General features: G+C 55.5%; 4 protein-coding genes across 9 annotated transcripts; 2 read left to right on the top strand and 2 right to left on the bottom strand.

The window, feature by feature from the left end:
* Window positions 1-205: 205 nt before the first annotated feature.
* Window positions 206-5,667, bottom strand: SIAE (sialic acid acetylesterase). Its single transcript, XM_079326726.1, has 10 exons — window positions 5,535-5,667; window positions 3,940-4,104; window positions 2,739-2,902; window positions 2,518-2,656; window positions 2,250-2,433; window positions 1,851-1,960; window positions 1,632-1,765; window positions 1,331-1,485; window positions 1,057-1,252; window positions 206-981 (listed from the first exon to the last, which is right to left on the bottom strand). The coding sequence occupies exons 1-10, from the start codon at window positions 5,584-5,586 to the stop codon at window positions 700-702; spliced, it is 1,581 nt and encodes a 526-aa protein (XP_079182852.1). The 5' UTR covers window positions 5,587-5,667; the 3' UTR covers window positions 206-699.
* Window positions 5,668-5,728: 61 nt separating this feature from the next.
* SPA17 (sperm autoantigenic protein 17) lies at window positions 5,729-7,175 on the top strand. 4 transcript variants are annotated; one of them, XM_079326851.1, is made up of 4 exons: window positions 5,729-5,790; window positions 6,110-6,283; window positions 6,649-6,719; window positions 6,853-7,175. In XM_079326851.1, exons 2-4 carry the CDS (start codon window positions 6,130-6,132, stop codon window positions 6,925-6,927), a joined length of 300 nt encoding a protein of 99 aa, XP_079182977.1. In that variant the 5' UTR covers window positions 5,729-5,790; window positions 6,110-6,129; the 3' UTR covers window positions 6,928-7,175. The 4 variants fall into 4 exon arrangements, with proteins under 4 accessions (XP_079182977.1, XP_079182976.1, XP_079182975.1 ...); XM_079326850.1 differs by having other exon boundaries at window positions 5,734-5,785; XM_079326849.1 differs by having other exon boundaries at window positions 5,761-5,790; window positions 6,030-6,283.
* Window positions 7,176-10,128: 2,953 nt separating this feature from the next.
* On the top strand, window positions 10,129-16,390 carry NRGN (neurogranin). Its single transcript, XM_079326714.1, has 3 exons — window positions 10,129-10,358; window positions 12,669-12,875; window positions 16,169-16,390. The coding sequence occupies exons 1-2, from the start codon at window positions 10,344-10,346 to the stop codon at window positions 12,873-12,875; spliced, it is 222 nt and encodes a 73-aa protein (XP_079182840.1). The 5' UTR covers window positions 10,129-10,343; the 3' UTR covers window positions 16,169-16,390.
* A 675-nt stretch (window positions 16,391-17,065) lies between these two features.
* Window positions 17,066-26,339, bottom strand: LOC306812253 (endothelial cell-selective adhesion molecule-like). 3 transcript variants are annotated; one of them, XM_079326692.1, is made up of 7 exons: window positions 26,138-26,339; window positions 20,190-20,344; window positions 18,887-19,100; window positions 18,661-18,816; window positions 18,391-18,513; window positions 18,166-18,304; window positions 17,066-17,809 (listed from the first exon to the last, which is right to left on the bottom strand). In XM_079326692.1, exons 1-7 carry the CDS (start codon window positions 26,241-26,243, stop codon window positions 17,467-17,469), a joined length of 1,236 nt encoding a protein of 411 aa, XP_079182818.1. In that variant the 5' UTR covers window positions 26,244-26,339; the 3' UTR covers window positions 17,066-17,466. The 3 variants fall into 3 exon arrangements, with proteins under 3 accessions (XP_079182818.1, XP_079182819.1, XP_079182817.1); XM_079326693.1 differs by lacking the exon at window positions 26,138-26,339 and adding an exon at window positions 25,844-25,936; XM_079326691.1 differs by lacking the exon at window positions 26,138-26,339 and adding an exon at window positions 25,388-25,537.
* Between the last annotated feature and the right edge of the window lie 1,086 nt (window positions 26,340-27,425).

Raw genomic sequence — 27,425 nt, 5'->3', positions numbered from 1 at the left:
TTTCTCTTCTTATGTACATTTGTCCAGCAAAAAAGGGTTAAACAATGCATGTTTGGTGCAGAACCTCTCAGGTCTCTTATTCTAAGTGCTGGGTGCCACACTGTGCCTCTTCCACACAAATTTCCCAGCTCTTATGGCAAGAGGTGGGGAATGGAGGATTAGGAATGCTCCTCTGAAGGAAAAAAAGGGATCCAGGAAAGAGGTGGTTTATTAACTGTTTATTAAGAGAGGAGAGATGGAAGGCACTCACAGCCCTCCACAGCTCCCTGTCCCAGCCTAGCCTTAGTGTTTGGCTGTGGTTTTTTTGGCAGAGCTCCCCTCTCCCTCTCTCCACCCTGCAGCTGGAAGCTGATCCCTGGATCCTGTGAGCTCCCTACCCTGGGAATCAGCAGTTTGTGCCCAAAGAAATGGGGTGTCTGGGAGGCCAGGACCAGCTCCACGGACAATGGAGCAGCAGTGAGGGGTTTAGATCCCATTGCTGTGTCTTGCTGCTTCTCCTTACATAATTTGTCATATATTTAATTGTAAATTGTATTTTTCCCCTTCCCCCTACCCCATAGCCTTGGTTTGAGTCCACAAAGGAGCTGAAAAATTGTTTAATTAATAAGGTAGTAATGAAGCCTCTGATTCCCTGACTTGAGAAGGGAGAGTGCCAGGAGCCATAAGTGCTTTGGCAGAGGCCTGAGCACACTCATCTCCCTAGTTTAGAGGGAAGCTGGAGCCGGGGAGGAGCAACAGCTCCCTCCCTCCAGCAGCATTCCCTGCAGGGAGGGTGTCCAGCAGGAAGGGGGGTGCAGGCAGCCCCTGGTGGTTGTAGAGGGGGCAGGCCTGGTACTCACAGGGCCACTCGGCCCAGGCATAGCGCAGGCCCAGCACCAGTGTCCTGCAGCCACTCAGGGCCAGTGTCACCGTGCGGGACCCTACTGCCACCACCCGTGCTGGCAGCCACTGGCACGGGGATGCCTGACTGGAGCAGCACACCTGGGGAGGAGAGAAACCCCCATCAGAGCTGCCTTCCCTTCAGCAGCTTTTTGGAGAGGATATCCCACTCCTCACCTCAAATGCCTGTGCAACCTTCTGATGGTAGATGAGCTCCTGGCTGTAGGTGACATTCAGCAGCCCCCTGGCCACCTCCAGGATAGCCTGGGTGGGATATGGTCCCTGGAACACGACGTCCTTGTCCCCATAGGCCACAGCCCTGGCACCCAGCAGCAGTCGGTGCGCCACATTCTGCTTGTCCCGGGGGTGGATACTGCCCAGGAAGAGAAGGAAGATGGGGCTGGTACCCAAAAACTCCATCCCTACACCCTCATCCCGGCCCAGGCCTCACCTGCCATAGGGAGAGTGCTCATCACCCAGGTCCATGGCTACAGCCATAAACGTGCTGGGCATCCTGGCATTGGGGACAAGCCCCAGGTCGGCTGTTTGGTGCCAGCGGAGCCGGGCGAAGCTGTCGTCTGCACTCCCATGGCGGTAAGTGGACAGCTGTGAGCCACAGGGAAATGGGGAGAAGACTGGTCACTGTGGTCCCTGCCTGGGATTTTTGGCACTTGGCAGCATGTATCCATGTGTTTACAGTGTCCTCCCCCTGGGCACACCCCCAGGACAAAATGCCTCCCACCCCCCCACACCTGCACGAAGCCAAAGGGGAGAAGTGGCTCTGTCTGTCCGGCTGATCCAGTGTGGAACGCCTGGCGCCAGTCAGCGATGAGTGCGGGGAAGGTGCAGTTGTACTGGTCTGTGTTCAGGAAGGCATTGGCCTCACCTGTCCCCCAAAAAGAGAGGCTGGTGAGAGCTCAGTGAGACAGTGGGGACTGCTCCATCCTGGGGGATAAGAAACGGAGGCTCACCCTGGTACCAAGCAACACCCCGCAGGGTCATGTTGAGCAGCGGGTGGATCATGGCGTTCCAGAGCACGGAGGGCATTTGTGGGCCAAAGACAGGCTGATATGGGGAGGTGCTGGAAGACAAAGCTAGGTTTAAGGGGGGTGCAAAGCACAAGGCAGGCTTTAGGTTAAAGCAAGCACCATGCCAAAGGGAGATCTGGGGTCCCTCCCTTCCCCCTTTACCCACCCAGATGTGCCTTATGCTCATGGCATGGGAAAGGCTTTTATCCAGAGGGGGCATTAATGATGCACAGAGGGGCCTGTGAGGCTCTGGGAGAAGAGCTGGGATGGGAAGGGATGAGGATACTCCCCAAAAGCAGCGTGGCACTGGGCAGGAGGTGTTTCCACAGCACCTTCTCTCACCTCCCCATGTCCTCTGGGAGCCCACATGCCTGCAGAACTCGGCGGGAGGACCAGGCTTCGATGGGTGTCCCCCCCCAGGCCACCTCCACCAGCCCGATGGGGGACCCCAGAGCCTCATACAAGGAACGCCCCAACAGCCAGCACACGGCCGAGAAGTAGGTGAAGTTCCCGTGGCCCAGGTTTTCTGCTCAAGAAACAGCAGGCTGCAAAGGGAAGCAGTGGGAAAAAAGCCATTTCCAAGCACTGTTTTGGAGGCACATCCACTCACCAGCTGTGGGAATGGACCATGGCAAGTCAATGTACTCCAGGTCCTCCAGCTCCACATGGGAGCGGGCAGGTGCTGCAGCAAAGATACGGACGTAGGGATAGCGAGCGGCGGCGGCGAGCTCCTGGCTGGCACTGGCCACCTGAAGAAGGGCCAGGAGCATGCAAGGCACTTCCCTGCCTGATCCCTACCTGGTCCTGCCTGGTCTGTGCTGTGGGCCTTACCTGCAGGACTGTCATTGCCATGTTGCTCTGCCCACTGCAAAGCCACACATCTCCAAAGTAGATGTCCTGCAGTAACACGTTCTCCAAGCCCTGCTCAGCCATCAGTGCATAGGGACCGCCCTGATCCATTGGGTCCAGGACAATTATCCAAGTCCTAGAAGGTCCTGGAGGAAGAGGATGGTGGTTATCTTCCAGGCCTCAGGACCTTCACCAGGATGTTGGATGAGCACCAAACAACCAGTGGGGAAGGACAGCCAACAGGGAAAAGCTTCCCCACCACAGAGACGGGTTGGGGAAAGGGATTTCAGAAGTTCTCTGCCATCAGAGGGACCTTCCTCCTGCAGGAATTTATGGGTTAAAAAAGAAAACCTGGAAAACAAATGTGTGTCAGAGCAGAAGCTGCTGGGAGGAACTGGGATTACAGGAGCAGCTTGGTGTGTGTGACACTGACATGTCTCCAGCTAATTTTAGAGGCGCCAAATCGAAGCGTAAAGATATTCTGCTGGAGCTTAGTGTGGATTTTCTGGTTGGATCCTGCAGATCTCCTGGATTGCTGCTCTCCCACAAGACACCTCCAGGCTCTTCATCTTATGGAGGTGCCCTTGGGCAGCACTTTTACCCTCCAAAGGTGATGAGTTCCCTCACAACTCTTCAGGCAGGGATGTAGCCAGGATTTGAGGTGCCCCCGAGCCCTTCCAGCTCCAGGAAGGCTCTGCTTGCACAGACAACATCCGTCAGGGCTCAGAGATCCCACAGGTCCTCCAAGGGGGCACAGATCAAAAAATAAGCTGGGAGTGCTCAGGAGATTCCTCAGACCTGGTTTAGACAGGGAGAGAAGCTAAATTCCCCCTCTCCCCTCCACAGCCTCATCGCTCGGCTCCAGCCTGTGCAGTGCCACCCACTGCAGCAGCAGCTCGGCTCCCGCTGGGCGCCCACGGCATTGCTGCTGGGAACCAAAGTGAGCAAAGGCTGCCACTGCTGGGGAGGGCAATGGCTGAACCACCCCAGGTCTGCTGGAGAGGGAAAAGCACAAGCTGGAGATGCCATGAGCACCTCTGCAGCCCTAGGGCAGCAGTGTGGCAAACACAAGGGTGGTGCCAAACCCTGTCTCACCCAACCATCAGCTCCCATTTGCGCTCAGACAAGTTCTTCAGCCAGCAAAAACACCAGCCCCAGTTTCTAGTGGAAGGCTGGGACTGACCTTTAACCTGTGCTTTTTTCTCCATGATGATGAGGCCACTGGCCCCTGAGAGAGTCACAGTCACCACAGCTCCCAGCTCCCCGTGGCCCCACACCACAGCTCCTGATGGCTTCCTCTGCAGCACCATGTGGTCACCATAGTAGGAGGCAAATCTGAGCATTCCTCCTGGAAACAGCAAACAGTGCAAACGTCACTCTGAGAGAAAAATACCCTCAGCATGGCCTCTGACCCCCTCTGAAATACAGATTATTTGAAATTCCACTTAATTTACAGCTTCCCGGTCAGCTTTAAGATGGTTAAAATCACCACAGAGCAGAGGATGAGGCAGAATTTAAAGTCCACAAGAGGGAATTCACCTCCCAAAGCACAGGAGCATGTTACATTTTGTATCACATGGATCTGGATACAGATTTTGGTAAAAACTCCTCTAATAACAGCATGGGAGTGTTTCTCCCAGCCCAGCCTTGCTAATGAATGTTCTGAAGTATTTTTACCTTGGAAAAAAGGTTTGTCAAGGGGTGGGATGGAAACCATTGGGTGTGCAGCATTGGCAAAGGCACCTTCAGTGGGGACAGAAGCAGAAGGCTCAGCCCTGACACCCACAAAAGAGCCATTTTTGCAGTGTGAAAAAACAAATCATGTTTAAAAAGGGGGTCAGGAGCAATGTGTGAGGGGTGATCTGGGCAGATAAGGCCAGTGATCAAATCAGAGCTCATGGAGCTCTCTGGGAAGGGAGAGGAAAGGAAAGGAAAGATGTCCTCGGCCCCTCAGGAGTCAGCTGCATCGCTGGTCCCGCTGCTTCATGCCACGAGGCTCCGGGAGTTATATAAAAAACAAGTCGGAGGAGAAAAAAAAAATTAAAACTGAGACGCCAGGGAAGAGTGGAGGCTATAAAAAGCAGCTGGGAGGAGGGAAGGGAAGAAGAAGGGAGGAGGGAAGGGAGGAGAGCCCACGAGACACCACCAAGGAGCCGCATGCGGCTCCCACCTTACGTAAAGCATCGTCCCACGGCAGCAGTGCCAGGCCAAGGGCGCTGGGGAGGGGCTGGGGCTGTGAAGGGCATCAAAGTGGAACTCAGAGAATGAGAAGGGCATTGAACTGGGGCTTGGGGAGATGCCACGGGTGCCAAAGAGGGACTCGGGGTGTGCAGAGGGCATCAAACGGGTTCTGGGAGTGTAGAGGCACAGAAGCAGAGCTTGGGGGTGCAAAGAGTGTGAAAGACGGGTGGGAGGCATCAAAATTGGGCTAAAGGGGATGCCAAAGGCATCAAAGTGGGGCTGGGAGGGCACCAAGGGCCCCAGAGTGGGGCTCAGAGTAATGCCAACATCATCAAAGAGGGTCTGGGGGTGCAAAGGGTACCAAAGTGGGACTGGGGGGTTCATGAGAAGTGCCAAGAGCAGCACCCGAAAAGCGGGGCTAGGGAAGAGCCAATGCACATAAGAGGCTCGGAGTGTGCAAAGGGCAAGAAATCAGGACCTGGGAGGGCTTAGGGAATTCCTTGGGCACCGGAGCCGGGCTGCTGTGATGCCAAGGGTTCTGGCGGTGCCAAGTGCTCCGAAGTGGGTCTCGGAGGCTGACCCTCCCCAGCCCTTTACCTGCCGCCGCCGAAGCCACAGCCAGCAGCGCCAGCAGCGCCCACGCCGCCATCGTGAGGGGACAAGACGCCGCGAGGGCGCCGGGACCGCCGGTACTCCCGGGTCCCGCCCGGTGCCCCCGGTGCCGCCCGCCCGCCCCTCAGGCGGGTCCCGCCCAGCGCGGGGGGCGTGGCCTGAGCGCGCACCGCCCTCTTGGGGGGGTTGCCAAGCAACGGCGTCCGCACCACGGCCTGAGGCACCGGCGCGGCCCGGTCCGGTCTGACGGGAGAGGCCGAGGGGAAAGGGCGGGAGGGTTGCGGGGCTGCGGGGGCGGTATCGGGGCACACCGGGACAGGGGAGCCGGGGCTCACCGCGGGACGGGAACCGCCGCCCCCCCGCGCCCGCTCCTCTGCCCGCCCGGGCCGGGGCCGCGCGCGCGCTGTGAGAGGCGGCTGCGCGCATGCGCGGCGGGCAGGGAGCGTATCGCCCCCTAGCGGCGGCCCTGGCCCCCCTCAGAACGCAGGTTCGAGTCCCGGCGCTGCCCGGTGGCACCGGGGACTGAGGGCCGTGGTTAATCCCGGGCTGTGCCGCTGCAGAGAGTCCGGGAGAAGCGACCATGTCCATCGCCGCCTCCAACACCAGCATGAGGGTGCCCGCCGGCTTCCGGAACCTGCTGGAGGGGCTGGCGCGGGAAGTGCTGCGGGAGCAGCCCACCGACGTGGTGGCCTTTGCAGCTCAGCACTTTCAAAAGCTGCTGGAGCAGAGAGAGGGTGAGTGGCCTTGCGCAGCACCCACGGCCACACTGCCATCCCTGCCCCATGCTGCATTGCCTGCTCTGTCTGCCCATCACCAGGGTATCAGGCTTGCCCCATGTGTCCCTTGCACAGAGTGTCAGTCCTGCCCCATGTCCCCACCATACACAGCATCAGGCCTCTCCTCTGCCCATCACCCAGGGCATCAAACCCGTCCCTTGTGCCCTTTGCCCGTGGTTTTGTGCCTGTCCAGATGTCCACCACCTGTGGCCATCAGGCCTTCCATTTGTCCATCACCCAGGGTGTTGTGCCTGTCCCATGTGCCCGTCACCCGTGGGACCAGGTGCCCATTTCATGTGCCATCGAGCCTCCTCCTTCCCCAGCTGGTGGCACTGACCCGGTGGCGTGGGGAGCCATGCTGGAGGATGACCATCTCACCTGGCCCCCTTCCCAGGTAGGCTGCCCCCCACTCCAGGTCCCTCCAGAGAATCTGAGGTGCCAAGAGCTGCACCGGGTCCCTGCTCCCACCCTGTCCCTGCCACCTTTGTGCCACATCATCTTAATTTTCTTCTTTCCTCCTCCTGAAGGAGGCCAAGGACACAGAGGGGAAGTGGGCAGCACCAGAGGAAGAAGGCAGCACACACAGCTCTGGATCACCGTGATTCTGCCCCAAAATGCGTGGAGAGGAGCCGAAGGGGAGCACGTCCCTGTAACCTTCATGAACTAGGACACCTCTCCAGAGATGCAGCTGCAGCACTTGCCCCAAATCCCCAATTACCCACCATCCAACCCCAAAACTAAAAACAAACCCTCTTGGTGCTCCCCTGGCTCCTGCCCTTTTCCCGTGGGCGGGTGCTGTACTCCCATCCCTCCCCTGAGGCGCTGTTTTAATGAGGAATTTTATTAACGAGGTCCTCGCCGTTATTAGCGCCGATCACCTGAGATTTCTCCCCGAAAAATCCTGGGTTTGGGGCTGAGCTGAGCACGGGATGATATTTTTAGCCTCTATATTTAGGCCCCTGCATCCCTGGAGGTTGGAAGAAACTTCATAACATCCCAGCGTGAAGGAATGATGTGACATTGCACCTCTCCTACCTCCCTCCATAAGCTGAGATACCTCCATGGAATTTTGGGGTGCACACAAGCCCCCCCCCCCCCCCCCCCAGTTCTAGTCCTACCTGTGAAATCCATATTTTCCCACACAAAGCAGTTTCAAAATCCCCCCCAAAAAAGTGGGGTTTGCATCGAAGCCAGCTGCTCTATTTCTGGAGAGGACTGAGCCCCCCCTCCATCCACGCTCACCCCGTTTTTACCCCCTCTTTCCTGTTTTCCATCGCCATATGTGGTGCTCGCCCACGGCATGGGGCATGACAGCGGCTCCCCTGGGAAAAACAGGAAGGAGGGATGGGGGGAAAAAAAAAAAAAAAAGCTGGCGGGGACCCCGTGCCGGGGCTGATGCCAACCAGCTACGCCTTGACCCCACCTCCAGCACCGCCTCGCCGGCTGCCGGCTCCTGCTTCGGCAGCCGGCAGCACTGCCCGCCCAGGGCATCCTTCCAGCATCCAATTCCCTTTTCTTTTAAGGATTTTTTCCCCTTTTTAAAAAGGATTTTTTAGCACCTCGGTGCCACCATCTCAAACCACGACGGCGGGATGTTCTCAGCAGGTCTCGCCAGCTGCACTTTCAGTTCTCCCCTTCTAAAATCTGAGTTGGTTCCTTTGAATTCGAATTTTGGAGGTGCTGGAGCACCTGAAAAAGCAGCATCCAGATGAAGGGGTCCAAGGAAGAAAAATGCAGAGCCTGGAACAGGCTCAAACGCGCCATTAATGATTAGAAATGTTCTGGCATTTCGCGTCCCTCCTCCGCAGCCGCAGCCTGCGGGAGACGGCGGCACTCGGCGGCTCTGCCAGGACCCGGGTGCCACGGATGGAGCAGATTTTGGGGGCTAATTGAGGGACTAATCCTAATTTTATGGCTAACTTCTCAGATCCATGACAAATGAGTCACCCCAAAACCCTTTCATACTTAACTCGCCCAAAACACCCGGTCTTCTCTCGTTGGAGCAGGCAGTGATGGATCTGAGGGTCTAAAATCCAGGAAAAAGATCTCTTCCCATTAAAAATCCCAGCAGAGCTGCCAAGGCTTCTCCTGGAAGCTGGAGCAGGGTTTTCTGGAGCAGAGCAATTCCCATCCCCCCCCCGCCACTCTGGTGTGCTGGTGGGAAGAAGTGACGGTGGAAAAGTGGCTCCAGTGGGGACAGATGGGTGCCAGTGGCTCCCAGGGGAATTTGAGGGGTGCTGGGGAGCATTTCCCAAGGGGGAATTGGGGTGGCTGGGGCAGGGGTGACCCCCATCAACCTCCAAGTGTGGGTGAAGCAGTTGAGGGAGGTGGCAGTGGTGGGATGTGCCTGGGATGGGGTGGAGTGGGATGGGGAGTGGGGTGCGTGGGTGTCCTGGGGAGCTGAGGTGTCAGGGGACAAGAAACGCCACCTCCTGCACCCAGCAGGAATAGCCTTGGAGAAAGAGATGGAGATGAGGTGGGAATGGGAACAAGGATGGTGGTACAGCAGGGGACAGGGCCAGGGATGTGGGTGGTGTTGGGGATGGGGACAGGGACAGAGATGATGGGGTTGAAACTAGGAATGGGGGCAGGGATTGGCATTGTGAAGAGGATAGGGACCAGAAGTGGGATGGGGATCATGACAGGGAAGGTGATAGAGATGGGGACAGGGACAATGGCAGGGATAGAGAAGGTGCTGGAGGTGATGGGGACGAGGTCAGGGATGGGGACAGGGCTGGTGGCAGCAGTGGGGACACTGCACCTTCCAGTGCCAGAAACGGTGATGTCAGTGGGACTGGGATGCTAATGGAGATGATGATGATGGTGGTGGTGGTGGCAAGAGGAAGGTCAGTGCCACCAGGCCCCCAAGCAGGATGACCCCTCGAGCAAACTTGTCCAGGCAGAGCCAGTGGGGCCCGGGTGTGCGGGTGTGTCGGGGGGCGCTGGTGCCCGCCTGGGGGGGGGCCGCGCTGTTTTGGGGGCTGGCTGGAGCAGCATCGGCGCCGAGCCCACGGGCGACTTGTGCAGTTGCTTAGCAACTCCCAAACCCGGATTAGAGGCGAGCGAGGCAGCGATGGGGGGGCCGTGGGCTGCGGCCCCCCGCATTGCCCTGGGGGTCCCTGCTGCTCCCCGGGGTGCCCCAGCTCACCCTGCCGCCCCACACCCGGCACGGTCCAGGGTGGCAGCCGGGTCTGCAGGGAGCACCACGGGCCGGGAAAGTGGCCGGGACTGCAGGTCTGGCTGGAGAACACCCCAAATGTGGGGGGTCAGATGCTCCTATGAGTGGGGAAGGGACCCCCAGACCCCAGAAGTGGAGCCCACTCCTCTGCCTGGAGCCTGCAGCTGTGCACATCACCCCCGGGGTTCTGCAGGTGCTCGGTGGGACGCTGTGTCCCACCATGCCCACCCTTCCTCACCATCTTCATCCTTGCCATCCTCATCCTCACTCTCCTTCAGGACCAAGTCCTAAGTAGGTCGAGAAGGTTTTTTATCCCCGTGCAAATCAACTTGTGGGGCAAAACTTGCCTCCAGCACCACTGTGGGTCATGTACCCCCCCAGAATGAACCCACTATCCCCACTTGTTGTAGCTTTGCCCCCCAAAAAACCCTCCACGCTGAAGGCAAGACTCATCATATCTTGGCTCGCATCCTCTGCATGTGATGTTGTGTTCCACGAAACTCCAAAGCGAGCTGCCGGCTCCTTTAAGTGTTAGGAGGGAGTTGGAGGCTGCGAAATAAAATTGGAGGAGGGAAAATAAAAAAAAAAAATAAAAAAAAAAAAAAAAAAAAAAAAAAAAAAAAAAAAAAAGAGGAGAGAGGGAGAAAAAAAAATAAGGCACCCCTCCTTCCCCCCCCAAAAGCCTGGCAGGGGTGTCGGGCTGATAGGCTCGCCCGGAGGAAAGCGCATTACGTAGGCAAGCGGCTCCGCTCAACTTGCCACCTGCGCTGGGAGAGCTGCGGGGAAGCGCGATCCTGCCGGAGCCCCTGCCCGCCGCTGGCCGCCCACCCGCCCTCCGCCATGGACTGCTGCAATGTAGGTGCCCCTTCCCGACCCCCGGCGCCCGCTCTGCCTTCAATCCCTCATCGCTGCTCCGGGCTGGGGGCGGCCGGGGGCTTTGGGGTGGTGGGGGCGGGGGGGGCGATGGGTGCTGCACCCACCAAGAGCTCAACAACTCCGCGACCCCCCCCCCCCCCCCCAGGCTCCCCAAATCCCCACTGCTGCCTCCACACCAGTTCGGAATCCATCCCACCGGGGCCGCAGCATCTGCACCCCACAGCTCACTGAGGGAAAGCCCCCTGTCCTCGCACCCAGCTTTTATTTAGCTTTTTCTTCCCCCCACCCCACAATTGCTCTACAGGTGGGATCGGGGTTTGTGAATGGACCAAGGGCTTAACTGGGGTTCTCTCTACACCGAGGATGAACTCCCCTCCCTCCTGGCCACCAGCCGTCTGGGGGAGAAAACCACATCCTTTTCCCCTTTCCCCCTGATCCCCTGACTTTTCCTGCCCTTTCTCCCCTCTTCCTTCTGCTTTCCTCCTCTTCCTTCCCCTTTTCCCTTTTTCTTTCCCCTTTCCCGTTTTTTTCCCCCTTTCCCCACTTTTCCCCCCGTTTTCCCCCTCCTGCTAAGACAGCAGCACAGGGAAAAGCCCCCATCTCTCCTCCTGGGCACCTCCAGAGAGGCAAAGCCCACCCTGGATATGGGATTTATCTGGTTTGGATATAGGATTTCTCCCCCGTGAATAGGACTTTTTCTCTGATATGTAGGATTTCTCCGTCTGAATATAGGATTTCTCCCTTAGATACAAGTTTTCATCAGCTGCATAGAGGTTTTCACCCAATGGATATGGTGTTTTTCCACTGGATGTAGGATTTCTCCTGTCAATATAGGATATGGCCCCCTGTTTATAGATTTTCTACCCGTAATATGGGATGTCTCCCCTGGATATAGGATTTTTCCCCTGAATATATGTTTTTTCTTCCTAGCTGTATACATGATTTCCCAACTCGGATATAGATTTCTGCCACCTGTATGTAGGATTTCTTCATGGAATATAGGATTTCTCCCCTGGATATAGGAAATGCACCTGCATATATAGATTTCCTCCACCTGTATATGGTATTTCTCCCCTGGATATAGGATTTCCTCTCTCCTAATATAGGATTTCTCTCTTGGATATAGGATTTCTCACCTGGATATAGGATATACCCCTCCATGTATAGGTTTTCTTTCTTGACTATAGGATTCCCTTCTCCAGATATAGTATTTCTCCCCTGGATATAGGTTTCTCCCACCCGTATATAGGATTTCTCCCCTGCTTATAGGTTATGCTCCCCCACCTCCACATATATAGGATTTCTCTCCTGAATATAGGCTTTCTTTCCTAGATATAGGATTTCCTTCCCCTAGCTATAGGATTTCTCCCCTGGATATAGGATTTCCAGCTCTGGCTATAACATTTCCACCCTGGACATATCATTTCCACCTTGGACCCATCCTCACCTTTCACAATGGTAAAACAACCCGAGCAACTTCGTGGAGTCATGGCACACTCCAATGGGATGAGATTCCTCCCCCTCCCAAATCTACAGCTTCCAAAAAAGCCCCCCAGAACTCCTTTAAGTCCTTTCAAGTGCTCGTGGGGCAGCACAAATACTTCACCCCCACAGCTGCCAGCACTGGATCATCCAGTGCCAACTCATTTCCACCTCATTTCATTTTCCCATGTTTTTGGGATTTTGGGTTGGTTTTTTTTTTTCACTGTTGAATTTGGTGCTGAGTCAAACTGATCTGGTTGGATGTGGCAGTAGGGTTACAGTGATTTGTCCTTGGCAGGGCTTTTTCTCCCTTCTGGCATCACTCCTTTCCCAAATTTCCTGGTGTTTTCAACCAAAGCCCTGAGGAGGGCTGCAGGAGGATGCAACAGGCTACGAGGGAAAGAGAAACTGAGGCACGACCAGCTCATTTTGTACAGGATGACCCCAGCCCCGTGCCAAAAATACCCCCCAGAACCCCTCCTCTGCTCCCATGGATTCTCCTGTCCCTGCATGATAACCCTGGCTGGATGCAGCCGTGTGATCCTGGGTGGGATTTAGGGATGAGCAGGAACCTGCAGCTTTGGTTGCCATTTCCCCAAGACACCTGCAAGAGATCCTGATTTTTAGCAAACCCCCTCATTTTTAGCAAAGGAGCCTAATTTTAATGAGAAAACCTAATTTTTAGCAGCCCTCCCCCTAATTTTTAGAACAGGGGCTCATTTAAGACATTTTTGAGTGGATCATTTGGGGAGGGGGCTGTGCTGTTTGAGGTCCCACCGGCTGTAACCCTGCCCTTGCCACCATCAGGAGGGAGCCTGCACAAAGCTGGACGAGGACATCCTGGACATCCCTTTGGACGATCCTGATGCCAACGCGGCAGCTGCCAAGATCCAGGCCAGTTTCCGTGGCCATATGACCCGCAAGAAGATCAAAGGGGGTGAGATTGATCGGAAAACCAAGGACGCCGAGTGCGCCAACAGCACCCGCGGCGGCGACCTCCGCAACGGCGACTAGGTACACCCGACAGCGCTGCCCGCCCCAAAACCGGGTCAGTTCTGTAAGGAGGCTGCTCTGAGTGTCCTGTGCCGGGCTGATTTGGGATGGAGCATCCTTCCCCAAGCTGTTTTGGGATGGAGCATCCTTCCCCAAGCTGATTTGGGATGGAGCATCCTTCCCTGCACAGATTTGGGATGGAGCATTCTTCCCCAAGTTGATTTGGGATGGAGCATCCTTCCCTCTGCAGATTTGGGATGGAGCATCCTTCCCTGCACAGATTTGGGATGGAGAATCCTTCCCTGTGCAGGTTTGGGATGGAATATCCTCTCCTGTGCAGATTTGGGATGGAGCATCCTTCCCCAAGCTGATTTGGGATGGAGCATCATTCACTGCACAGATTTGGGATGGAGCAACCTTTCTTGTGCGGATTTGGGATGGAGCAACCTTTCTTGTGCGGATTTGGGATGGAATAACCTTCCCCACACTGATTCAAGGTGGAGAAGGGGTTTTTCCTCCCAGGAGATGGAAACACATAGGCAGGCAGCCCCTGCCTTGCCCTAATTTTGGGTGCGCGCCGTAGTAGTTGGGAAGGATGGGAAGTAGGATGGGAAGGCGCAGCCCTAGATTTGGATTGAATCTCTCCCTTAGCAACACCACCCCGAGCGCCTCGCCTCAGCACATGCTATTTTTAAAAGCCTGTGTCACAGTCTCCTGGCAGGAAAAGGTAAATTTAAAAAGCGCCCACGGTGCCGAGGCCGCGTGGCACCGGGGGCCGGGTGGTGGCTGCGCCGTGCCCGGGCCGTGCCCCGAGCCGAGCCGGTGCCGGGAGCGCGGGGCGGCCCCGGGTACCGGCGGGGCTGGCCCGGGGTTAGCGGCGGGAGGGAGCGCTGCCGGCTCGGCCACGTGAGCGAACGGGGCTGCTGGAGATGCAGCTGGGATGAGACTGGGATGGAACTGGGATGGAACTGGGGTGCAGTGAGGGTGGAGGAGCAATGCAGTGGGATTTAGTGAAGATGCGGTGGGGATGAACTGAAGCGGGGATGCAGTGCGGAGGAAGAGAAAGATGCAGTGAGGATGCGGTGGGGACTCAACAGGGCTGCAGTGGGAAGAACTGAGGGTACAGTGGGAATGGAACTGGAACTCAGCTGGGACACAGTGGGGATGAACTGAAGGTACAGTGGGAACAGAACTGGGGATGCAATGGGGATGCAGTGAGAATGCACTGGAGATTCAGTGACTGCAGTGAGCATGCACTGAGGATGGAGAGTGAATTCAGTGGGGCTGGGATGAGAATGAACTGAGGATGCAGTGAAGGTTTTTTGGAGATCCAGTAGGGAAAATGCAGAAACACAGTGAGACTGCAGTGAGGCTGCAAAGGGGATGCAGTGAGGATGTGGTGGGGATGTAATGGTCATGCAGTGGGGAAGCAGCAGAGATTCAGTGAGGATGCAGTGGGAATGAACTGAAGATGCAGTGGGGATTCAATGGGGCTGCAGTGAGGATTGAATGAAAATGCACTGAGGCTGCACTGGGGCTGCAGTGAGGATGTCACAGGGCTGCAGTGGGGAGGCAGCTGCCAAGTGGAGTTGCTGTGCAGCTTCTTAGGGCCCAGAGGTTCCTTTGGGATGCCTTGCTAGGGAGGCTGAGCAGGTTGGCAGCAGGGGAGCCAGGTTCTCCTCCTTCTGCCACAGTGCTCTGCCTAGGGCAGTGCAGGCTGAGGTCCCCCCCAGGTTCCTGGGCTGGATGAGAGCAGAGTGTGGGCAGCAGTGGAGGCAGGACAAGAGTGCAGGCAGAGTGTGGGCGGGCTGCAAGTAGGGCACAGGCAGGGTGTGGGCAGGAGGAGGGCATGGACAGGGTGCAGGCTGCAGGAGCAGCACATGAGCAGGGTGCAGGCAGGGGGAGGGCAGGGTGCAGGTGAAGGCACAGAGTGCAGACAAGGTACAGGCAGCGTGCAGGCAGGGCACTGGCAGGCTGCAGCCAAAGCACAGGTGCAGGCAGTGCTCAAGGTGTAGACAGGGCACAGGGTGCAAGGTACAGGCAGGGTGAAGGGTTCAGGGTGCAGGGTGCAGGCAGGGTGAAGGGTTCAGGGTGCAGGCAGGCACAGGGTGCAGAGAGGATTAAAGGTACAGACAGGGCACAGGGTACAGGCAAGGCTCAGGGCACAGGGTACAGGCAGGCACCGGGTACAGAGAGCACTAAAGGTGCAGACAGGGCACAGGGTACAGGCAGACACAGGGTGCAGAGAGGACTCTGGGTACAGGCAGGGCACAGGCAGGCATAGGTCACAGGGTATAGGCAGGCACAGGGTGAAGGGCACAGGCAAGCACAGGGTACAGAGAGCACTCCAGGTGCAGGCAAGCACAGGGCACAGGCAGGGCACAGGCAGGCCCAGGGTACAGCAGGGCAGAGGGCACAGGAAGGCAGAGGGTACAGGCAGGCACAGGATGCAGGGCACAGGCAGGCACAGGGTGCAGGGCACAGACAGGCACAGGGTGCAGGCAGGCACAGGGTGCAGGCAGGCACAGGGTGCAGGCAGGCACAGGGTTCAGGGTACAGGCAGGCACAGGATGCAGGATGCAGGCAGACACAGGGTGCAGGGTACAGACAGGCACAGGGTGCAGGGTGCAGGCAGGCACAGGATGCAGAGTGCAGGCAGACACAGGGTGCAGGGCACAGGCAGGCACAGGATGCAGGGTACAGACAAGCACAGGGTGCAGGCAGGCACAGGGTGCAGGCAGGGCACAGGGTGCAGGGTACAGGCAGGCACAGGATGCAGGGTGCAGGTAGGCACAGGGTGCAGGCAGGCAGAGGGTACAGGCAGGCACAGGGTGCAGGGTGCAGGCAGGCACAGGATGCAGGGTGCAGGTAGGCACAGGGTGCAGGCAGGCACAGGGTGCAGGGTGCAGGCAGACACAGGGTGCAGGCAGGCACAGGGTGCAGGGCACAGGCAGGCACAGGGTTCAGGCAGGGCACAGGGTTCAGGGTACAGGCAGGCACAGGGTGCAGGGCACAGGCAGGCACAGGGTGCAGGCAGGGCACAGGGTTCAGGGTACAGGCAGGCACAGGGTGCAGGGTGCAGGCAGACACAGGGTGCAGGCAGGCACAGGGTGCAGGGTACAGGCAGGCACAGGGTGCAGGGCACAGGCAGGCACAGGGTGCAGGGTGCAGGCAGGCACAGGGTGCAGGCAGGCACAGGGTGCAGGGTACAGGCAGGCACAGGGTGCAGGGTGCAGGCAGGCACAGGGTACAGGCAGGCACAGGGTACAGCAGGGCAGACCCAAGCTGACCACTCTCTCTCTCCTTGCTTGCAGGGGCCACCAGCTGCTCAGCGGATCCCCCTCACCACCGACCCCCTCCCGCCGCCGCCCGCCGAGGCCCAGGAGCCCCCGCTTCACCCCCAGTCCCCAGCATGCATCCCCCGGGGTCCCCCCACAGCCAGGCCCTGCCCCTGGCCCTGGCTGCCCCCCTCCAGCCCAGACACCCCCCGCCCCAATAAACGCCCCTGCCAGAGCCCCGGGCTGTCCTCGGAGCCTTTCGATGTCACCAGCAGAGCGGTGAGGTCACAGCGGGCAGGGGGAGGGGTGTGGGGCAGGTGGGGCCCAGCAGTGATCTCCCATGTGTACATGTGACATCATACAGGCACGTGTGACATCACTGCCAGGCGTGTGACAGCTGGCGTGACATCACGCTGGTGCACAGGGTGTGGTGTGACATCACTTGTGGGCAGGACATGACTTGTGAGGTGCTGGCATGAGATGGGTGGTGATGTCACTACTGGACAGGTGATGGCTGCTGTGACATCATACAGGTGTGTGTAATGTCACTGCTGGATGTATGATGCCATACAGGTGTGTGTGGTGGCTGGAGTGACATCATTCTGTTGTGTGTGACATCACTGCTAGGTGTGACAGTGGGTGTGACATCATGCAGGTGCACATGACATCCCTGATGGACATGTGACATGCCTGTATGGCATCATGCAGGCATCAGTTATGTGCTGTGATGTCACACACTCATTGTGACATCATACCTCCTGATACAGGGTGTGACATCACGGTCACGGGGTGTGACAACACGGGCATCATGATGTCACCTCACCCTGACAACCTTGGCTGGTGCACTGTGACATCACCCTGCCCTATGACATCACCCAGAAGGTCGTGGGACATCCCTCCCCACCTCGAAATCCGCACAAACTCACCCAAAGCGCCGGTGCTGGGCAGCGCAGCAGCTTTTAATCAGAAAACCCCTAAAAAAAGTGTGTGTGTGTGTGTGTGTGTGTGTGGCCACATCACCCACCCTCCCACCTTTAATGCTCTTTTATGAAAAATCCCTCATTTCACCTGATATATAGATATAGAAAAAAAATAATAAGAAAGGGACCCCCCTGAGGCAGAGCTGGGGCTGGTTTGGGGGGTGATATTTATGGGGAGACTCGGTCCCTCCAAACCCAGAGAGCCCCTGCACCCATTAAACACGCCCACGATGAGTCCAGCTGCTCGAGGCATCTGTTCAAAAGAAAAGGAAACCCAAAGAGGGACAAAACCACCCCAGGAAGCAGGGAGTGGGGTGGGCTGGCTGTGGGCACCCCTGTTTTTTTGGGGGGTGCTCACACCAAGGAGCCAGCCCGGCTCTGTGCTGGCACCATGACAGGAACGGCACCGGCTCGTGCCAGGCTGGAGGGGGGCAGCGACCCCGCGGGAGGGTCCTGGCGGCGCCGGGGGGTCCCGTTAACGGCAGGGGGTGAGAGGCTGGGGGGCCGCGCCCCTCCCCGGGGCGGGGGGCCGCGGTAGCTGCCGGTGCTGGTGAGGATGGAGGCGGTGTCGGACGGCGCTCGGGCTCCGTAGGGCTGCCGGCCGCCGGCGATGGAGGACAGCGTGCTGGTTTTGGACATGGTGTCTGGAGCCGGCCGCCTCGCCCACGTCGGGGTTTTGGGTGCCACGGCGTCTTCCCTGCCAAGGGGGGAGTGTCAGAGAGATGAGCCCTTCCATTCCCCACCCAGTGTGCCCTGAGCTTCTGCAGATATCCTGCACCCCCAAAGAGAAGGAAAAAAGGGAAAGGGGAAAATAGAGGTGGAAAATGCCTTAGTTAACTCTGAAACCTAATGACAACTGGCCAGAGGTGGAAATTTTCCCTCCTGATTGTTACCTCTGGAGCATACTGATGACTGGCCAGAGATCAAGAACTCTTCTCCACTACTAACTGTGAACATGAGAAATGACAGTCCAAAGGTGGAAACACCCTCCTGACCTGTTAACCCTGAAACCTAAAGATGATTTGATCCCCCTCCACAGGAAGAGTGCCTCACTTGATCTCGTTGGCTCCCTCCTCCTGGCTGTCACGTTTTTTCCTCCTGTAGCCAACAATCTTCTGGGCAAAGAAGATGATGGTGGCAAGGGCACCCAGGGAGCCCAGCACGGCAGCAGCAATGACTGCTTTGGTGTTTGCTGCCAGAGAGAGACAGAGATTCCCTTATTCCCTTATTCCCACATCTCATGTGTCCCCCTCCCCGGCCCTGTGGACACGTACTCACTTGAGTGTACCTCCAGGACAATGCTGCAGTTCTTAGAACCCGCTTGGTTTTCAGCCCTGCAGACGTAGACCCCCGACATTTCCAGGGTGAGGTTGGTCAGCTTGAGGGTGCCCCTGGCCCTGTCTGCAGGTGAGAAATTTGGGTGCTGCCTCACAGCCACCCCCACACCCTCCACCTTCTGGTGCAGGAAGCGGTTAAGAGGACGAAACCAGCTGAATCTTGTCAGGATATCCCATCCCCACTCCCCAGCCCCACGCTGGTGCCACTTACCCTGTGCAGGGGGAAAGAAGACCTGCAGGGTGGGCGGCTCTCTCTGCCACTGGTACATGGGCGAGGGTTTCCCCTTGTTGGAGGAGCAGATCAAGGTGACGTTGGCACCCACGACGGCGCTGCCGTGCAGGCGGCAGGTGGGCACGGCCGGCGGCACTGCGGGCACGGCGGGGGTCAGTCCCCAGGGCCCCCACGGGAGCCCCCGGGGACACTGGCAGAGCCTTACCCAGGACGGTGAGGTTGATGACGCCGATGTTCTTGTCCAACCTGATGGTGTCATCCTCCACGTTGACGGAGCACATGTACTGCCCTGAGTCCTGCTCGCGGGTGGCGTTGATGAACACCGAGATGTTGTGGCTGAAGATGTCGTACAGGAACCCTATGCGTGGCTTCAGTTCTGTCTCCTCCACCTTCACCTTCCCGCCCAGGTAGGACAGGATCTGCACAGGAAAAAAAAAAAACGTTTTCACTTTTGGAAGGTGTTGCTGGAGAGGAAAAAAACCCAAATCCTAAATTTTGTAGAGTAGTGGTTGCTGTATGAATCCTCCAGCCTCACCTGCCCTGAGCATCCTGGACAGGGGAACTGGAGGCAGCTCCCCACCACAGGCACAAATACCCCTGGCATGGGCACCATGAGGAACTGTCCCACCACAAGCATCTCCTCAGCAGGGGCACCACAAGTAGTGCCCCCATTGTGTGACCATCTCCCCACCATGGGTAACTCCCCATTGTGAGCACAACAAGCAGCTCCCTATTGTGAGCACCCTGTGCATGCCCCAGTGTGGGCATCTCCCCTCACTGGCACATTGAGCACCTCCTGACCATGGGCACCTCCTGATCATGAGGACCACAATCATCTCCCACCATCACAAACACCTCCCTGTACAGTCATCTGCCCATCTTGGATCTCTCCCTATCTTGTTTCTCTACCTGCTGTGGGCACCACAAGCACATCTCTGCTGCAGGCATTGTGGGCATGACCTCATCATGGGCATTTACACATTACCATGAGCAACCTCCAACAAGGGCATTCCCCCATGGTGGGCACCATGAGCTTTCCCATCGTGGACACCACCCCATCATGGGTGCTACACACAGCTCCCCATGGGATGGCACCACAGGGATGTCCCCATCATGGGCACCATGAGCATGTCCCTAACAGTGGTCACCTCCCCATGGTGGGTGCCACGAACTTCACCCCATCATGGGCCAACTCTCCACCAAGGGCACCACAAGCATGCCCCCACTGTGGGAACCACACACATCTCCCCATGAGCACGTCCCCACCATGAGCATCTCCCCATCATGGGCACCACATCCTTACCATAGACACCACATCCCTACCATGGGGACTTACCCACTGTGGGCATCTTCCCTGCATGGGCACCACCAGTGTCATCCCATCATGAGCATCACACAGTGGGCACTAATCTTCCCCCCATCATGGGCACCACCAGCACCTCCTCCACGGTCACCTCCCAGCTTGGCCCCCTCCATCTCCTGCCCAGCAGCCCCCGCCCTCTTCTCACCTGGGAGGGACTGGGATTCTTGTTCAGCATCCAGCTGACGTAGGGCTTGTTCTGGGAGTGGCTGGTGTACCAGGCAGGCAGCACTGCCTGCTGCCCCTCCACGGAGAACACCAGGCTGGTCCCCACATGCACCTCCAGCACGGCCAAGGAGACACCTGCCCATGGGAGAGGGAAGAAACCAGGAAATGACTCAACCCCAGCTGCCACTTCTCTACAAAACCTCACCGACTGTGAGAAAAAACCCCATTCCCAAGACAAAACAACAATCCCAGGTTATCAGCAGGAAGCTGGGCCAGGAGAACATTCTGCCTCCTTCCCTGCCACAGGAAGGGCTTTTTGCCTGCTCCAGAGGATGCAGGACGTTGCTGCTCCCTCCCATCCCAGTTCCGCCCCACACTCAGCTCAGGAATTCCTAAGGCCCAATTCCCCCTCCCAGGAGAGAGGCAGACAGCACACTCCCTCAGCTCAGTGCTGGGGTACTCCCAGTCCCCCATGGTGCTGCACCACATCCCATGGGATTTATCTGTAGGGCTCTCCCATATGCACCCCACAAAGTTCCTCCAGCACCCCGGTATCCCCCCTTTCTGCTGCCAGCACTAAACTGGGATAATCCATGAGTGGCTTCCTCTGGTGCCCCAAATGTCCCATCCCAGCATCCCCCCAAGCCCCAGTGGAGGAGGTGATGGGGTAGGAGTGGGTACCACAGAGAGGGATGCTCAGCTCCTGGGGGAAGATCACTCCCCAGCTTTGCCCGTGAGGCTCAGCCACGGAATTAATCGGCTCAGGCGAGGCTGAGCTCGTGCTGGGGCTGGTTTGTTTTCCCCAGGGAACATCACTGAGGCTCTGCATCCCAGCAGCTCCATCCCTGCATCCCCCATCGATCCATGACCCCGGCTGGCCCTGCTCCCAGTGCCCCAGGGATGCTTCACACTGGGGAAAGGATGGTGCTACCCCATCATCCCAAACCCTCAGCTTGGGGGGAAAACCCCTGGCTTTGAAGGATTTCGGGAGCTTTCAATACCCTCTCACTTTCCCTTAAGAGCTCAGAGGTTTTAATTGGATTTTTCCAGGGTGGGAAGAGGAAAACAGGGCGCTGGGGGGTATTTTTAGCCTCCTCCCTCATCCGTTCATCCCCCTCCTGGCAAGGCATTGGTGCCATTTCCGGACGGAGCCTTCCAGCTCCAGGCAGGAAACTCTGCTCTGGCTGATAAGTCTTCTCAGGAATTAAAAAAAAAATAATTAAATTTCCTTTCTCTGGTGAAAAACTGGGAGAAATAAGGCCCAGTCTGGTGAGGATGCATAAAAATAGCTCACTCAGGCTAAGAACATAAACCTTTAAATCCTGGAGGGTTTGGGGAGGGGGGGAGATGCTGGAGGCGCCTGCAGGTCCCAAATCATTGATAATATTATTTATTAACAATATAAAGCTGTGGTATCAGATCCAATAGACAGTATGGGGAAAATAATGGTAATTATAGTGTATTTATATGTAATTATACAGATAATTGTATTAAATTTAGAGAACGTGGAAAGAGATACGGGATGGCGACTCATTAAATTGGAATTTCCAGAACAAAATAGACCATTGAGAACATGTAATTTATAATGGTTATAAATATAGGTATATTTTTATAAGAATAGGGATAATAGTGCTCAGAATAAGGTGAGTAATGATCAAAGTGAGAATAATAATTTTAGAAGTGGGAATAATCATGATAAAAGTGATATTAATAATGATAATAAAATTATTGTAATAGTGCTTATAATAATTGTAACAATTATTCCAATACAATAATGATAACAGTCATAATAATATGCTAATACTTATACTAATACTAATGTTAATTAATTATGCAGATGGCACAGCCCCTAAACCTCCCTGCATTCCCAACAGCTGCAAAAATCCAGGTGTTTTTAGCCCAGATCCTCCATTACTACAAAAGTGTGTTAAATTGTGATAATCTAGAATAAAATAGATTATACTCAATAAGTGCATTGTAATTTCTATTCGAAATACTAGAGGTAACAGGTAATAGACCTTATAGAATAATTGTAATTTAAAAAAAATAATTGTGAGAGATATAATACTTACAATAACAATTATAACAGTGATTATAATTATAATAAAAATTATTATCATAGTAAGATTACAATAGTAATAAAAGAGTGATAGTAAGTATAATGATGATAATGATAATAGAATATTATTCATAATATAGTTCATTAATAAATGACTCCACAGCTTCTGCACCCTTGTGCATCCCCAACATCTGGGAAAATCCAGATTTTTCATCCTGCCTTCTCCACCAGCATGACTTTTTGGGCACAGAAAAGGTCCTGGGCCAAAGGGTGTTGGGGATTCCTGGGGAAATCCAGGTTCCAGAAGGGAAAAGATGCTCTGGCACCAGCCAGAGGTTTCCCATCACACCCAAGGCATTAAAACAGCCCCGTGTGCCTCAAAGCTCCTGTGTTAACTCAATGATGACTAGGTTAATTATCTTAATTGTTAATTGTGCTCTGGGGCAGCAGCTTTGCTCTGTCATCCCTGAAACCCCTGTGGCAGCAGGAGATCCCGGCTCCACCATCTCCCCGCGGTGTATCAGGGACAGGGAGATGGACCCAGACCTGCTCCCTCCCCAAATCCCTTTTCTTGCAGCATCCACCCAAACTCCCCAGCTGGGGCAGATGTGCCCCTAAAGGAGCTGCAGGCTCCGGGTGTGGAGCAGCAGCACGGGACAGAACCCCCTGGCACAGCTCTGGCTTTGGCCACCTCGACGTTCCAAATCCTCTAATGCTTTAACCAGATCGAAAAAATTAAGCCGCTCGCGGTGCTCATACGAGCCCGGGGGGGGTCTCAGCCTCCCCCCCCCGCTGCTCTTTGGGCTCAAAACCTGGATTTTTATCCAGCTGCCCTAAGCTAAACACCTGCCCGGGTGTTTTCCCCCCGCCCCAGCCCATCTGCTGGGATTTTTTTTGCATATGGAGAAAGAAAATAGACTTAAATTTACCTTTAAAAATAGATATAGTATTTTTTTTTTTCCTCCCCCCGTTACGGAATAAATATCTTACAATTTAGCATTTCAAAATACTTCAAATTTTCTCATGGCAAAAAATCAAAAAGTGCTTTAAATTTCCCCTTTGAATCTTTTCCCTATGGAAAAAAATCACCTTTAAATCCCTGCAATCTTAACATTAATCCCTGTGCTGATATCAATCACCCTATCCTCATCTAAAATGGCATCGTTTCACCCCCCAAAAAAAGCTTTTTTTCTGGCTCTGACACTATCTAAACCCCCCAAAAAAGCAAACTCCCCCTCCAGCCCCCTCCCCAAGTCACTAAACCATTAACTGTACAGGGAATTAAATCCCGGGGGTGCTTGGGGTTTGATGACCCCGGTTGATAGGATTAAAGCGCTGGAGTCATGTGAAACCCAGACCCAAATTAAATCCCAAAAGACCAAGCTTGGGATTTAAAATACACAGCGGGAATCTGGCCGGAAAAGGGACCCTTGAAAAAGCTTGGAAAAAGGTTAAGGAGCATCTCGGAGCTGCAACACCCTCCTTTTTTTTTTTTTTTTTTTAAATAATTTTTTGGGATTTTTTTTTTTTTTCCTTTTCTTCTCTTAACTTTGACTATTTATAAACGGGCAGATAGGAGATGCAGTGTCCGTTGGGAAAATCCACAGCAGCATTTCTCACGACCCCGGGGGCAGTGGGGGGGGGGGGGGAAGGCAGAAAGTGCCCTATCCTCCAGAGAGACCAAATTTGGGGAAAAAAAATTAAATAATGCCATAATCATATGTGACTTTGCTATAGATGGAAACGTGCTTCACCCCTGGGTGTGGGAGAGAGAGGCGGAGATGGGATGGGATAGAGATGGGATGGGGCTGGGATGGGATTGAGGAAGGAGTTGGGATTGGGGATGGGATGGGATCAGGACTGGGAAGAGGCAAACATCCCTCATTTTGCTTTTCCCCATCACAATCCCAGGAGGATCCCACGGGACGAGGAAGGATTGCTTGAAAGCAAAACTAAAGGAAAAACACACTTGAGGTTCAAAAGGGTCTTTTTGCTGCATTTTTGAGCTGTCAGTGACCGTGATGTCACATCCCAGGGCTCAAGCACGACTTTTCTTGTGGGAATCCATCATGATTCCATGCAAAAAATGCCATCAGGATGCGGCAAAGGAGTGACCTGGTGGGATTCAAGGGCTGAGCGACCCCTGAGCCTCACATCAACTCGCTTAAATTAACTTTCATCAAGGAAGAAAAACCTTCAAGGAGGAACAAGTGGCGTCTCCAGGACCCCCACCCAGTGTTCTGCTGGAAGGAAATGCTGCTGCCATTGTTTTGGGGGCCGTTTCCTTTCTCCAAAGGCCTCTCCTTTGCTGGGAACGTCAAAGGATGTTTTCTTTCAGAGCAACCGTGGCAGATCCAAAAAAACTCAAATAGGGTGGGAAATTAGGGGTGGAAGAAGGGAAAAATCCACGGAGAGAGAAGGCTGGAGACCTCTCATCTCAAAACCAGCTGGGACGGCTGTGGAGCACCAGTAAACAAGGGAAAACATGGATTTTTTCCTCTTAATGCCACGCAGGGAGTGAACTGTGGGCTCTCACATCAGAGTCCCTGGTGTGTCCCCATATGGCGGAACTTTGGTTTTGGGGGTGCTGGAAGCGGCTGTTTGGCAGCTCCAAGGTACAAATGGCTTTTCCAGGGAAGACTCAGATTTTCTCCACTCCGGGCACTCCTCAAAGGGGAGGGGGATGGATTGCCCCGCTCATCCCCACGCCAAGCTGCCTGCTGGGGTGGGTAGGGGAGCGGGGACACAGAGCCAGGCGGGTGTTGTGACCCGCATCCCGGTACCCCACGGTCCTTCCCGGTGCCCCCCGAAAGCCTCCCAGGCTCCTGCCTGGCGGTGCCGGGCTCCCGAGGTGCCTCCGGCTGCTCCCACACTCTGCCCGGTGACCCCCTCGGTATCTCCGGGTCCCGCCCGATGCTGTCCCAAAAGCTCTCGCTCGTCCCGCCCGGTGCATCCCGCTTTTCCCGAGCCCCGCCGGGCGCCCCTCCGGTCCCCCCGCGTCCCGAGCGGTTCCCCCCGATCCCTGCCTTCCGCATCCCCAAAGCCCCGCATGCCCCGGTGCTCCCGCACCCGCCGGGTGCTGCGGCGTCCCCCCGGTGCCCGGAGCCCCCGGTGCTCACCCAGCAGCGCCGCCAGCGCCAGCGCCGCCCGCCGCAGCGCGCCCATGGCCGAGCCGCCGCCGCAGCAGGTGCCGGGGGGGCGCGGGGGCAGCGGGGCGGCGCCGGGCAGGTGGGGGCGGGGCCGGGCCCACCACACCCCGAGTGGGTGTCCCGTCCCCGCACGGACCCTCCCCCCGGGGTCCGGCACAGCCCTGCCCCCCGCAGCGCAATTCTTCATCAGTTATTATTGCTTCTGTTGGGGTTAAGGGTGGCACCTCGATGTCAAATGTCACCCCCCTCCCGGGACAGCACAGGGACCCCAAACCCTCCCCATTCTCATCTCTCCCACGCCAGCAGGGTGGAAAATCCCGTCCAGCATCCCTCACAGCCTCGTCCAACACCCCCAGTCACCCTTCCCATAAACGCATCGATCCTGAAAAATAAACACAGTATCAAAAAAAAGGCGATTTTGACTACCTGGTTTTCGGGAGCCGCGGGTGGATCCTCTGCGGCTCAGCCAGGGTTATCCCGGTCCTCGATCAGAGCAGGGTCAGACCTCGAAGCCCCAGCGGAGATTAGACAGTGGCGGAGGAGGAGGAGGAGGCGGCGGGGGCAGCATTAATCCCTTCTCGCCCTCGCCACCCCCCGTAAATCCCGCCTGGCCTCCCGGGCTGCGGGATCTCGGGAGCTTTGGGGATCGACCTGACTTGATCCCACCAGGACCCCTGACAGCGTTCTCACCCTCTGCTACCTGCGATGCTCCCAACTCACCTTGCTCTCCCTCTGTTTCGAAGGCTGGGAGCGGGGAGGGCGCTTTGGTGGCCCATGGGTGACCTGCTCCCCTTCCCCACTCCGTCACCTCAGGGCTCAGCTGCATCCAGAGGCGATGCCAACACCCGGGCAGGGATCCTCTCCTCTTTCAAGGATTCTGGGAATCTCTGGTGCTCACCCCACATAAAACAAACAAGCAACTCCAACAACCACCCCAGGAACAAAACCCTGACGGGAATATCCACAGTGAAGAGCTCAGCACCTCCCCAAACTCCCCCAGAGAAGGAGAAGGAAGTGTGGGAGCCTCTGTATGTGTTTGTTTGATTTTATTAGGACCGACACATTCATCGTATGTCACAACGTTACCGATGGATGAGCTCCAGGAAATAAAACCCACCGGCCCTGGAGCAGGAACACGCTGAAAAGGCAGAAATGCGTCCTCCCCCACCCCCTCCCACCCCCTCCCCCTCCCCACCTTCCCCTTCTCACAGCTTTGATTGTATCCATAAGCAATGGGTCGACAACAAAACAAATAAAAATAATCATCGTGTTTTCCCAGCTGCCAGGTTATTCTCACGGAGAGTTTTGGAACTCGGTTTAATTAAAAAAAAAAAAAAAAAAAAAAAAAAAAAAAAGAGGGAAGTGAAAGGAGCAAAAGAAAAGATAAAAAAAGGGTACAAAGTCAGAATAAAAATAATAAAAAAAACAAAATTAAGAGAAGCAAAAGAAAAAAAAAAGGGAGTTATAAACACATATTAAAAAAACAAACAGAAAAAAGACAAAAAGATAGAAAAGAAGCAAGAGGAAAAAGAAGAGAAAAAATGAAAGAAATAAGAGAAAAATAATGATAAAAAAGACAAAAAGGAGAAAAATAGGGAAAAATGAGAAAAATAAAAAATAAAAAGGCCAGGAATTATTTTAATGTTAAAAAAATAAAATAAAATAAAATAAAATAAAAGCAGGTATGGCAATGCTACTAAGCATGTGGAATACGTCACGGAACCCAAAGTCTTTGCAGGCAACACTGTTTGGAGAGAGGAGAACACTCGATGGTGAAAAAAGTGAAGTTCTAAATTATATACAAGATATCTAAGGGTGGCTTGAAAAACAGTCCCCGGGCCGGGAGCTGGGGTTTCCCTCGCCGTTATCTATTGCTTAGTGAGTCAGATCCAGAATAACACTTGGAGACGATGCACCCCGAGGAGCCTGGGCGGGATGCAGGGAAGCCCAAAGCCTCAGTCAGTGCGGAGGGGCGAGGCTGGCCCGTGTGGAATGTACCGACAGGCGG

Source organism: Erithacus rubecula (genome assembly GCF_903797595.1).
Source record: "Erithacus rubecula genome assembly, chromosome: 25".
NCBI lineage: Eukaryota > Metazoa > Chordata > Aves > Passeriformes > Muscicapidae > Erithacus > Erithacus rubecula.
Note: the sequence above shows the minus strand (reverse complement) of the source record. Positions and strands in the feature narration are given on the sequence as shown.

Coding starts and splice junctions, on each gene's coding strand:
- LOC306812253 (XM_079326692.1), bottom strand. CDS start 26,243: ATGCAGCTGAGCCCTGAGGTGACGGAGTGGGGAAGGGGAGCAGGTCAC. Junction 19,101..20,189: donor AGAATCCCAGTCCCTCCCAG/GTGAGAAGAGGG, acceptor TTTCCTGTGCAG/ATCCTGTCCTACCTGGGCGG. Junction 18,817..18,886: donor CATCAACCTCACCGTCCTGG/GTAAGGCTCTGC, acceptor CCGTGCCCGCAG/TGCCGCCGGCCGTGCCCACC.
- SPA17 (XM_079326851.1), top strand. CDS start 6,130: ATGTCCATCGCCGCCTCCAACACCAGCATGAGGGTGCCCGCCGGCTTC. Junction 6,284..6,648: donor GCTGCTGGAGCAGAGAGAGG/GTGAGTGGCCTT, acceptor CTCCTTCCCCAG/CTGGTGGCACTGACCCGGTG. Junction 6,720..6,852: donor TCACCTGGCCCCCTTCCCAG/GTAGGCTGCCCC, acceptor CTCCTCCTGAAG/GAGGCCAAGGACACAGAGGG.
- SIAE (XM_079326726.1), bottom strand. CDS start 5,586: ATGGCGGCGTGGGCGCTGCTGGCGCTGCTGGCTGTGGCTTCGGCGGCG. Junction 4,105..5,534: donor TGTGGCTTCGGCGGCGGCAG/GTAAAGGGCTGG, acceptor TGCTGTTTCCAG/GAGGAATGCTCAGATTTGCC. Junction 1,253..1,330: donor GAGCACTCTCCCTATGGCAG/GTGAGGCCTGGG, acceptor CTTCCTGGGCAG/TATCCACCCCCGGGACAAGC.